This window comes from Panthera leo, chromosome B2 (genome assembly GCF_018350215.1).
Source record: "Panthera leo isolate Ple1 chromosome B2, P.leo_Ple1_pat1.1, whole genome shotgun sequence".
In the NCBI taxonomy this organism is placed as follows: Eukaryota; Metazoa; Chordata; class Mammalia; order Carnivora; family Felidae; genus Panthera; species Panthera leo.
This window is the reverse complement of record NC_056683.1, coordinates 110,394,798-110,407,444: the sequence shown is the minus strand read 5'-3', so window position 1 is coordinate 110,407,444 and position 12,647 is coordinate 110,394,798. Positions and strand designations below refer to the sequence as shown.

General features: G+C 31.3%; 1 protein-coding gene across 1 annotated transcript in view; it reads left to right on the top strand.

Moving 5' to 3' along the window:
* TRDN (triadin) overlaps positions 1-12,647 on the top strand; it is a 394,142-nt gene that overhangs the window by 360,424 nt on the left and 21,071 nt on the right. The window contains exons 32-37 of the mRNA XM_042939743.1: positions 601-621; positions 2,341-2,367; positions 3,140-3,178; positions 3,551-3,586; positions 4,357-4,401; positions 7,271-7,294. Of these exons, the coding sequence (XP_042795677.1) occupies positions 601-621; positions 2,341-2,367; positions 3,140-3,178; positions 3,551-3,586; positions 4,357-4,401; positions 7,271-7,294 (192 nt within the window). The remainder of the gene's footprint in view (positions 1-600; positions 622-2,340; positions 2,368-3,139; positions 3,179-3,550; positions 3,587-4,356; positions 4,402-7,270; positions 7,295-12,647) is intronic.

Genomic DNA, 12,647 nt, shown 5'->3' with positions numbered 1-12,647 from the left:
TCATGACCACATGCTGTAAACTTTTTTATAAATAAATCGATCTTTAGGTGTATGACTGCATAATTAATGTTTTTAGTTAACAGTTTCAGAAGACAAGGAATACTGGAGAAAGAGGTCATGTATTTGGATGGTATAGTTTTGTGGTTTTCATCTACCACTCATTTATTCCCCCTGAGATTTTATAAAATCAGTTTCTTCATTTAAAATGCTGTATTGGGGGACTTAGACAGTTAATATGAATTAAAGTTAACATGTATTCTGCAAAGATGATGGTGGAATATGCATTTTATGCTATTTAGAAATAGTAAGGCATTCAAATTTTTGTGAGCATTCAAATTGCATCAAATCAAACATGAGGTTTTATAGGGATAAAGAGAGACCAAGAGGATTCTATATTTGAAAGCTGTACAATCTCTTCTACAGAGAATTCATTAGGAATATAACTTTAAAATTCCTCAAAAGGCATTTTCTATTGCTTATTTTAATATAAGGTTAGCCTATTCCTATTTTAACTCAGACAGAAATAAGAATATAAATGACTGATATTTTACCTATGGGTGGAAATTGACCACTGGTTTTCTTTTTTTCTTTACTTTTTAGACAAACCCAAACCAACTACAAGTAAGTGTAGAATGTTAAAATTAAAAATTTGCTATTTAATTATTTTAATTTTATAACCCTTGGAGTTTATATGCAGCAGAGAAAGGATGGTATGTTTATTAAGGCGATAGTCATTATGCGATCACCTATGTAAATGATTCTGATTGACAAAGAATAATGTGTATGTTGTATTCATTTATCCTTGAACAAGTCTTTATTGGGCACCTATTAGCACACTATACCAGGATATGTGAGAGAATGCCTACAATGTTTTCTGTTGTCATGCCTGTGTAATTAATACATTTACCATAATAATGCCTGTGTGGAAAATAGTGGTTGGGTCTTTCTTTTATGTACTTCCTTTTGTTTGTGAAGATGTATTGAGTAAACACAGTATGGAGATCCCTCTAATAGTTGCTTCTGAGTTTGGAAAATTTAGAACACATAATACCTGTCTCCAATTATTTAATTTTAAGCACATGAGCCTTTTATTATCTTACTTTTTGAAAGCCTGAAGGTGAATTGTTTTTAGTTTCAGTTTTTAGTTTTATTTTTGACATTCCAAGAAATAATACGAATATAACAGTTAATACAGTTTTGAAAATTTATGTTTTGTGTAATTTCATAAAAATGAAATTATTATGTATTAAATTATGACCCAGACTTTAACCTGGAGTAAAAATCTGTGCATTTCAATCTAGCAGCTATATCTAAAGTTTTGAAATGCCAAGGAATAGCTTGGTTCCTTAAAAGTATCATGACAGATTCCTTACAAATGCAGCAACAATTTTCTTATAAATGAATTTTATGTTAAAATATTAAATGTTGCCTTTGAGTTGGAGAAAATCTTTAGCACATCTAGTTTTTATTATTTCTATGGATATAAAGAGTATTGCAAAATTTAACAGTTGAAAGTCAAAACTAGAATGCTAATATATCACCATAATCCCTTGTAAATATTGTTTTGTTTATGACTCATTATTCATCTTTCATCTTCATTATTATAAAATATGTTAATCAATTTTTCTTGAATTTTTAATATAGCTTCCAGAAAAGTTATGGAAGACAAAATCAAATGTATCAGGTTTATAGAAAATGTTATCACTTTAAATGAATTGTGAGGAAAAATGCATTTTAAAAACCTGCCATGCTATATTTTAAAATATTATTGGTCTATGAAATAGCTGAAAGAACAAAAAGAAAGGCTGGTTCTATATTATCATAAAGACAAGTAGCATTTTATTTCTTGTCTCACTATTCTGACAATAGTCACCATGAGCTGAATTTATTTCTGAGATGTTTTTCAGTTTCATCCCACAACCCCACCTATTACATTTAGTATAACTTCTTATATGTGTAGTGGCTTTATAAATATTCAATGAATAAATGCATGCACATATGTATGAAGATCAAGTTAAAAGTTTGTGAAATAGAGCTGTATAATTTGTAATTAAGAAAACTAAGCAAAGCACTTCAAACTGATTCATTCTACTATATAGAATTAGACTGTTTTAGATTCGTCTGTAGAGTAGTTCTAATTTCAAAATAGATTTCTAGTTACAGTTTTCAGAGATATTAGTTACCAGTGTGTTTCTTTGCCATTTTAAGTATATGTGTTTATTGTCATTACCGGTGGAATTTAATAGGATATACCTGGAGGTAAAGCTCAGTTGTATGCTACTGAAATACAAAATTATTCTTTCCTTTTCTTTTTCTATATATTCTTCTTTTTTTCTAAAGAAGAAACATCAGAAATCATAGAATCAGGTAAATATTTACTTTCCCAAAGGAGGAAACATAGATCAGTTGAAACAGATCTGTATGTAAATTTATCTTTATCTAGCTGTGTAACATTTAGGAAAATCCCTTACCCAGTTCAGCTTCCTGGTTTCCTCACCTATAAAACAGGCAAAATGACTTCCCAAAAGGCTTACAACAGTTAAGTATTAAATAAGAAACATATGCAACATTCCCACTACATAATTACTTGTCACTCATTACATATTGATTTTCTTCTCACTCTTGTCTGATAAATATAGTTGAAGAAAATCATCAATCAACAAAAGTGTTTTGAAAAGCCTGTGTCCACTTTTGGTTTGGAGATAATTTGTGACTCTCATTGTTTTTAATCCATTGTTTTATTTATTGAGCACCCATAGCACCAGTCAAATACTCATTTCCTTAAGAAAACAGTTGAAAATTCAGATGTTTTTTCCTGTTGTTACTAGTTAACATTTAATAAATGAATGGCTTGCTTTAACTCTACTTCAAAGTGCATTAAAAAAAAAGACAAAAAGTAAAAGGGAAGGGGCTCTGCCATACAGGTGACTGAATACAAGCTAAATAACTAAGCATAACAAAAATACCTATGTTCTCACACATGGGAGGTACCCTCTTCCTTCACATCTTGCAAAAGCAGAGCCCTAACCCCCTACACTTATGGGATTAAGTCCTATCTCCAACTGTTTACTTCAAGATTGAGTAAGAAACTCATGGTTTTTAAACTGATAATTTCTTGTTATTATATTTTCCCTCCTAGGGAAGAAGAAAATTGAAAAACCTGAAAAAGAAAGTAAAGGTAAAGATGACATTTGAAGACATATGCACCAAATTAACAATAAAAGCACAGAAATAAAAAAACACAGAATTATATAAATTATGCCACTTAAAAGCAATTCATGAAAATGTGGGCAGCGATTTTAAAGCATATATCAGAATTACAATTCACTATAGGATTTTCCATGCAAAAGGTGTAGATATCACTTATTATTACATATGCAAAAAGAGATAAATTTAGGTTCTGCTATTTCTAAATTAATACCATAGAATTCTTTTCATATAATACCTGAAGTGTGAATATTAACTACACAAAATTTAATTCCAAACCTTAGGAAGACCTATGAATAAATGTGATATATGATTCAAAATTACCTTCACTTTTTTTCTACAGAAAAAACAGAAATGAAACATCTTAAAGAAGAAAAAGGTAATTTTTTAAAAGATTGAAAAGTGAAATGCAAAGCCCTGAAGCAAAAATACTTGAGTTGAGGATTATTTATATCACTTTAAAGTAAAACTTTTATTTGTGTACATGATGAGAGCTAAGGTCATTTAAAAAAGAAATGTGGAAAATAATCAGTGGATATGTGGTAACGGCCATGGCAAAGGAACAGTGGATGGCAGGCCAGTCCCAACAAATATGTGTTGCACCATCGGTGAGCAACAAGTCTAGAAGCTGCATCACAAAGTTGCTATTTTTCTTAACATTGGGTGTATTTATTTGTAAACGATAAAAGATAATATGATAATCACTGATTTTCAATGCAGGTATCTGAAAAAACTTGCAAAGACCTTAATTACCAGAGAAATATTCTATTGGATCAAGAAGAAAGCATTCTTAGACATATCGAAAAGATTGTTAATTATGAAAGAAGACAGATGTTTTCTTTTGTTTTTTAGTTTATCCTTAATTTCAGTTACTCAGGATGACCAATTGTTCACAGATTCTAGTTAGTTTAAATACTGTAATCAGTGCAATCATGTTATATCCCTGTTTATGCAAACAAAACAATCCCTACTGGTAACATTTATTTTTGTTAGATGTTAGAAGAGAAAAAATTTTTAAATCATCCTGAGAAAATATTTACAACATTTAAATATTCCCATTTTCCCAAAGCTTGGTTGAAGTGAGCCAAAATTTTTATGAAAATTCCCTTTAAAAATTCATAGTTTAATTTACATTTTCCTTATCAACAGTCTCAACAAGAAAAGAAAGTCTTCAATCACACAATGTGACAAAAGGTAATCTTGAATCAACTTTGCAAATATCCAATTGCTAAGTTAGTATGGAGGTGCCTAAATTATGTTTGCACTAAAACTAAATTTTTTAAAGCAAAGAAGTCTAGCAGCTATACACTTCTGCTAGTAGCAGAAGTGGAGAGGTGGGAAATCTAGCAGGGAGTTTACATTTCAGTGTAAAACTAGCCAACGTAAAGAAATCAAAAATGTTAACAACATAAACATTCAATAGAATATTCTAGTACATACCAGAAGATAAATTTCTCTATTACAAAAGACTTTCGTAACATGCATAAGGTCAAAAATGATATAGTGGTAAAAATAGATAAGAATTATTTTATGTATTACATAAATACAGCCAAAATTATAAATACCTTTTTATTACCTAAACTTGGCCCTTTAAATTAATTCAAGAAGTGGATGGTGGAGGGAAAATGTCAGCATGCACATGGAAGGGAGATGTCTTTTACCTAAAATAAGAACGACATGTTTTGGTGATTTGATCATCAAAAAACTACAAATGGATGTTATAACTGAATTATGCAATCTGAGTGATATAATTTTTAAAAATCTAATTAGCTCGGGGTACCTGGGTGGCTCAGTTGGTTGAGTGTCCAACATCGGCTCAGGTCATGATCTCGCGGCTGGGGAGTTCAAGCCCCACGTCAGGCTCTGTGCTGACAGCTCAGAGCCTGGAGCCTGCATCAGATTCTGTGTCTCCCTCTCTCTCTGCTCCTCCCCTACTCGTGTTCTGTCTTTCTATCTCTCTCTCTCAAAAATAAACATTAAAAAAAAAGAATTAAAAAAAATAAAAAATAAAATTAAAAAATCTAATTAACTCAAAAGGTAATGGTATCTAAATATTTTAAATTTTAAGGTGCTAAGTAAACATGCCATAACTGAACAATTATTTTCATTCATAGCAAATATATACATCTCCAGTGTGTGGAGAGAGGAAATGAGTCTTGTTTTTTACTGGTTCCTTCCTTCTGCTTAGTGTATTATGTACGCCTGAAATGACGTACTGAAAGGACATAGCTACATATAAAATTTAGACATATAGTCATTAGTAATTTAGACTTATAATTATCAGTCATACTAGATGGTAAAATTTAGATTAAGAACAAACCAAATCTGTAGAAGCATAAAGGGCCATAAATTTTATATCTCAACTTTCTTAACTTTTAAAATATTGCCTAGCATTTTTTAGGATAATTAGCTAGAAGAATGAGAAGATATGTTATTTTAAAAACCCACTGGTACATCCTTTCCTAACTAATCCTATTAGTTCATTTAATCCTTAGAACAGGCCCAATTATGCCCAATTTAAAGATAAGGTAAATGTGATGAAGGAACACCTAACATCTCAGAGTGTTTACCTGGTAGAGACAGGATTTGGCTCAAAGTAAATATGACGCCAAAGACTTTACGGTTAAATCCATTCGATCCCACTTCCCTACCCTATCGCACTGTGGCACATACAGGAGAATGTATGGGCACAATCAGGGCAGCCCAAAGAAAAAATGTACCCCTGAAGGAAAAAATGTTTCCAAGAGAGTGGTAACTCCCTTCTTACCCCACTGTGTGAGTCCATCATTTCCAAGATCTTTATATTATGAAAACACAGTAGGGACAAATTATTATATATGAAAGCACAAGACTAACCTGGAGCTAGTTGAGAGTACAGGCATATTCTTATTCATTCCTTCATCCAACAGATAATTCATTGTATTTCAGTAAATGTTTACTGTACTCCTTTTTAAGTTCCTGTCTTTTAGTCAGTGATAGTATTTTTAAAGGAAAAATAATAACACATGAGCCTTACTGAAGTATTTTTTCTAAATTATTTTGTGTTTTGAATACATGAGGTATGCAGCTGTAATATAACTAAAACCATAAGTATCTCAAAGGAAAAAAAATTTTCTAAAAACCTTTCTATTGGCATTAACCACTTTCTGTAAATTTATAATCCCTAGGTTTATACTAAAAACTCTGCAAGTCTCAAAGTAAATCATATAACGCAGATTCCTTTAAAAATTTATGTTTTCAAGTCTGGCCCTTTAAATTAGACTAATGTTGGGATGGTAGCTATACTTGTGATGAACACAGCATGATTATAAACTTGTCAAATCAGCAAGTTATACACCTGAAACTTGTAAGATTATGTGTCAACCATACTAAGAAAAAAAAATAGACTAACATTAGTACAATGTAGATGTTACCAATCTTTTTTTTTTCTTTCCAAGAAGTTAGAATATCTGTTACAGTATTTGGTATTTGGGACAATCATCTCACTTTATATTTTTGTCCTACATACATACACTTTAATGTAAAAAGATACTACTTTGAAGAATTATAGTCTCTCATTGAAACTAGACAAATGGTTATGAAAAATTAAACTGATTTTGCATGTTGCTTTTTAAGGTTTAGTTATTCATCATTATTACCTTTGAAAGGAAAATAATTCTTAATGATACATTTTATGGAATTTGGAAACTTTAAACAAATATTTACATTAATTACATCATACAAAGTAATTTTACTCAACTTAGTTATAATTAAAGTTGAACCAAAACACTTAATTTAACAAGAATCCTGCTGATTTTAGTAAGTGTTTAAAATGTAAACACGTTGTAACATCTATAATAATTGAGCGCTTTTATTATATTTCACATGAAAACAATTAATACACTCAAAGACCCATGTTCTCAGGCAATAGTTATATTCTTACATTACATTAAGCAATAAGAAAGTCAAAAGATGTGAGATACTTTCACGTAGTCCATCAATGTATAATTTCTTTGCATTTTATCTGAGTTAAACAAAATTTTTTTTCTTTCTTTTCTTTTCTTTTATTTTATTTTATTTTTAGCAGAAAAACCTGCAAGAGTATCAAGTAAGTACTGCTTGTATTGATGATAAATTCTCTTTGGCATGCAGTATAAATTTCCAGCTGAAACTCATAAAATATTTATACTTTTAATGTGTTCAGAGACTGAGTCATTTCATACTAAACCCTCTGATAGAAATTTAACTTTTAAACTTAGTTATGCTGAAACTTAAAAAACTATGTTATTTGAAATAACTTGTAACAGAAATAACTGATCGTGTTCTCAAGCCTGAAGATTAAAGCGACTTGCATTCAAATACATTAATTTTTTCAGTGATTGAAGCAAAATGAAATAAAATAATCCTGATTCTGCCTTCAACTTTCAATCACTAAAGATCTGCTGTAGACTACATATGATTGAGCAATAATGTTTTATTTGCTGGTATTTTCTAATGGTTGTTAACTTAAATATAATTATATATCTGAGAAGAATAACATAGCTAAGAATGGATCTAAGCTCATATATCATAAACAGACAAAGTTCTCAGAAAACACTCTCTAAAATATCAATTTCTAGGTACCCAAAGGCATTCTAAATATATACAATACAACTTTAAATTTTCCTGTAAGTTCCTAAAAATTCTGAGAGATAGGAATTTTCCCTCCCATGTTTTCTGATTTTTAAAAAAGTCATTTTAAATCGATGCTGTCTAGTGCAATTTCATGTGAACAACACATGTAATTTTAAATTTTCTGGTAAGTACATTAAAAGGATAAAAAGAAACATGTTAAAATAATTTTAATGTTTATTTATTTATATAAGTATTATTTCATTATGTATCAATATAGAACACATTGATAGTTTACACTGTTTTTTGAAATCTTGTGGTGTGTGTCTGTGTTTTACACTTAGCACATTTCAGTTCGTACTAGTCACATTTCAGTACCCCAAAGCCCCATGTGGTTAGTGGCAACTACATTGGACAGAGCAGATCTTAATATTTCTTGAGCATTTCTGCTGTACACACTACATCGTGAGTATTGAGGACAGTATAAGACAATCATCAAATGTGGTACCTGCCACATCTCTCATTTGAACCTCTTTGACAGCAAATAATAGAACTCCGCATGGACTTACTTCAGGGATTTAAAAAAAGAAGAATAACAAGGGTGCAGAATTGTGTCACTGATGCAAGGGCAAAGCTTCCAGCTGATACTCAAGAAAGCCCTCTGAAACCATTCCACTCCACACTCTTTCCTTATACCCAAAGGTAGTCAGGGCAGACTTCATGAAGAAAGTGATTACAAAATTTATAATTTGAAGAATGGTTAGGTTTGAATAACTGGAAAAAGACTGAAGTAAATGTAAAGGAAGAACTCACTTCCCCTGTGTTTCTTCTGCACTCTTACAGAAGTACCACGCTCCAGGCACTTCTTACACTAGATATATGGGGTTTTTTTTTGTTTTGTTTTGTTTTGTTTCCACACCAAGAAATTCTCTGTGATGCCAGCTTGGTGTCATACAATTTCAGTCACTTCTGACGCTAACTGGGTTTAGCACAGTCCCCGTAGGTTAACGGCTTAGTCTCACAAGACTCCTCCCCATTTCTGTTGCCAATTGTTAAGTAGTAGGTCCCCAGGTTATTCATAGTTTCCATCCAACATGGCTACAAATCAATGGTTCTCATGACTTCCTCCCTTGAATTTAATTATTTGCTAGAACATCTAACAGAACTCAGAGAAACAATTACATTTACTAGTTTATTATATAATAAAGGATATGATAAAGGATACAGATGAACAGCCAGATGAAGAAATACATAGGGCAAAGTCTGAAAGGGTCCCAAGCACAGAAACTTCTGCCCCTGTGGAGTTGGGGTAAGCCACTTTCCTTGTATGTAGATGGGTTTACTTGAACCGTATACTTGAATCCCATACTTGAGAGAATTTTTAATGGAGGCTTTATACATACATAGGCATGATTGATTGTAAACTCCATCTCCAGTCCCCTTCCCCTTCCTGGAGGATGGGGAGTGGGGCGGAAAGTTTCAGGTTTCTAATCGTGGCTTGGTATTTTTGGTGACCAGCCCCCATCCAGGAGCCCACCAAGCATTTGCCTCATTGGCAAATCTATCACCTAGTAGATTCTAAGGGATTTAGAAACTCTATGCCAGGAACCAGGGGCAGAAACCAATATATATATATATATTATATATATATATATATATATATATTATATATATATTTATATATATAATATATATATATATATCAAAGTCAGCAACCAAGAAAACTTGGTATAATGGCAATTAAAAGACAAGTTAGCTGAAGTTAAGGGCTAGTGTCAGAAAGCAGTGGAGGTAAGGACATGTAGGTTAAAATATGAGGTAGAGATCCTGCAGGCCAAAGGACTTTGGACCTACTGCCACAGAAAACTGTGGTTTACTTTATATAAGGGCGTAAAAAGGAGAGAATTGTTGGGAAGAAATAAGTGTAAATAAGTAAATGAGAAATAAGAATAGTAACTGAAAACAGACAGTGTGATGAAAAAATGTCTACTTTTTCTTATGGATCATATGAGATAAATGTCCAATGACATCATGAGATGATACATTTTAATAAATTGGCTGCTATGCATATGAATATTATATTCTCTATAGAACATATTTTTATCAGGCTTTTTTGGAGGCAATCATCAAAAACTTCAGGTATTTATCTAATAAAACATACTGAAGATAATTTAAACTGAAGATTCATTGTTCTTTTTCTCAACCCATTTTCAGCATTATGTCCATGTGTATTTATTTTTGGTCAGACTTCTTATTTATCTTTCAGTCTTTTCTTTGTCTTTCATAACAGAGGTTCACAAATAGCTTTTGCTTTGAGCCCAGACTTGCACGCACATTCTCTAACTCCACGCAGGTGCCTGCATGTCTTGTCTTCTGGGTGGCTTTTCTGCTTTGGTACTGGAAGCACAGAGACTGCCCTTCATTCCTGGGTCTTTTGGTTGGGAAGGAAGGGTGGTAATGTGTGGAAAAGGATTAGTGTAATACAGAAGGGGGTATTTCTTCCTGAATTCTGGTTCACTCTGCTTGAGATGCTTGAGATCATCCCAGTGGACTGGATTCTCAAATATCTGGGGGTTTATTATAGGCATAAAGAAGATGCTGATAAGAATCAGCAATACACAAATATCTCTCTATGACATCAGTGAAAGTAACATTGCAAAATCAAAATTTCCATGATTCATAGGCAATTATGGTTTAAATTGATGCTTGCTTTTGTGGGTTTATTTTTTGTAAGGATGTAGCTTTCTGATTCTAAATATCCATTTGATTTTCATTCTGTATATTTTCTATAGATATGGCAATTATATAATGAATTATTTACTTTCCATAGAATTCAGAAGAAGACATCAAGGAATGTTAAGTTGTATTCTATTTAAGATATATTACCCTAAAAATTAAAAGCAAAATAAATACATTTTTGAATTTTAAATGGCCCAACCATTTGATATTATTTTAAGTCTTTTGAGAAAATTGTTTTCTGAAAAATATAAATAACTGTACATCCAAAAACATTACTCCCCAGGAAGTTTCCCAAAGGCAAAATATGAAATAAAACAGAGGACTGAAAACATACATTATCATAAGGCAAATAGTGCCAAGGGAAGACTAGCACCTAGTGGAATTGCAAGGGTCTTGATGTAGCTGAGACATTGACAGTATATTTATAACAATGGGTGTGGGGATATCAAAGACAAAGATTTTATAGAAGCCCATAGTTATTTTGTTTTTATTATCTGGTAGACAACATTTGAGTAAAGAGAGGTTGGCTTCCCCTTAAAATTAGTATTTTAAAAGAAGTGATGCAGTAAGAACATTTCTTGAGATGCTTCTATGTGGAAATTTAACTTTAGCATCTTTTCCTATAACACTTTTCTTTGAACATGAGCATTTTCCCATCAGCAACTCAACAAAATTATCTGCATAGACCGGTTTGGGATCATCATAAAGCCTCTGAGATCTAATTTTGATATCAAAGATAATGAATTTAATTTTTAAGGACATACTAATAAAAATATTTTATAGAAGTTAATTACTTTTTAAGGACACTTCAAACAAGACTGGCCAGGATTTCCATGTTTTAGGCAACTTCCTTTATAGCTTACATTTGTGATTTGCTTTATAAAGCTTTCTAACTTTGAAAATACTCATTCATTTTTTCGTTTTGCATTTTTTCTTTTTACGTAAATATGATATATTAATGAGTAATTTGCATCAATATTACAGTTTGGTGAATATTTTAGATATCAGAATTAAGCCATTTTGGACATTTATCTAAAATTTAAGCACAAGGTGCTTAAAAATTAAACAAGGATGTAAAAGCTTATAGCCTTTCTTGATTTACACATTTGATATAACTTATGTTAAAGACTTCTTTTAAAAGAATCTAATTAAACATAACTAAAGTATAACATTTATCATAATAAAAGTGTAGCCTATTTTGTATTGATTATACGTCCCTGCATTGAAAATTTTCAAGAATTTCAAAAATCCAGAATTTACTAATAGGTATGTAATTCCCATTTGAAAGAATATTTCACGTTTTGAGAAAAATTATTAATAAGTCTGTGAATTATAAAATTAAAATCTAGTGACATAAAGAACTAATTTTCATAAATTCTTAAACACAAGAAAAATATGCTTTGCTTTATGACGATATTATATATAGTTGCCTTTTATAAATAATGAAATTAATGAATAAAATGATTGAATTCAACCTAAAAGTCTTCTAATGGTTAATTCATGTCTAAATCAATTAATTTATGTCATCGAAGACTAATTAAGTTGATTTTTTTTCCTAATTTTATCACTTGTTGGTCTCTCATATATATGAAACTATAGGACGTATTCTGAGATTTTCTCTTAATGGTATGTTCTCAGATTCATAAGTGTTTTTGTATAGTTATAGTTAAGTTTATTCATTTTTATTACTGTATAGTATATTACTTTGTAAATATACACATTATAATCTATTCTACTATCATTAAATATTTGCTTTACTCCTAATTTATTTAAGATTTTTCTGTTTATTTTTTTTTAATTTTTTTTAACGTTTTTTATTTATTTTTGAGACAGAGAGAGACAGAGCATGAACGGGGGAGGGGCAGAGAGAGAGGGAGACACAGAATCTGAAGCAGGCTCCAGGCTCTGAGCTGTCAGCACAGAGCCCGACACAGGGCTCGAACTCACGGACCGTGAGATCGTGATCTGAGCCGAAGTCGGACGCCCAACCTACTGAGCCACTCAGGCGCCCCTCTGTGTTTATTTTTAGATATCTTAATGTGGATGTTTATTTTATTAGTCTCTACCTTTCTCCTTTACTAATATAAGCATATGAGGCAGTGAATTTAAAT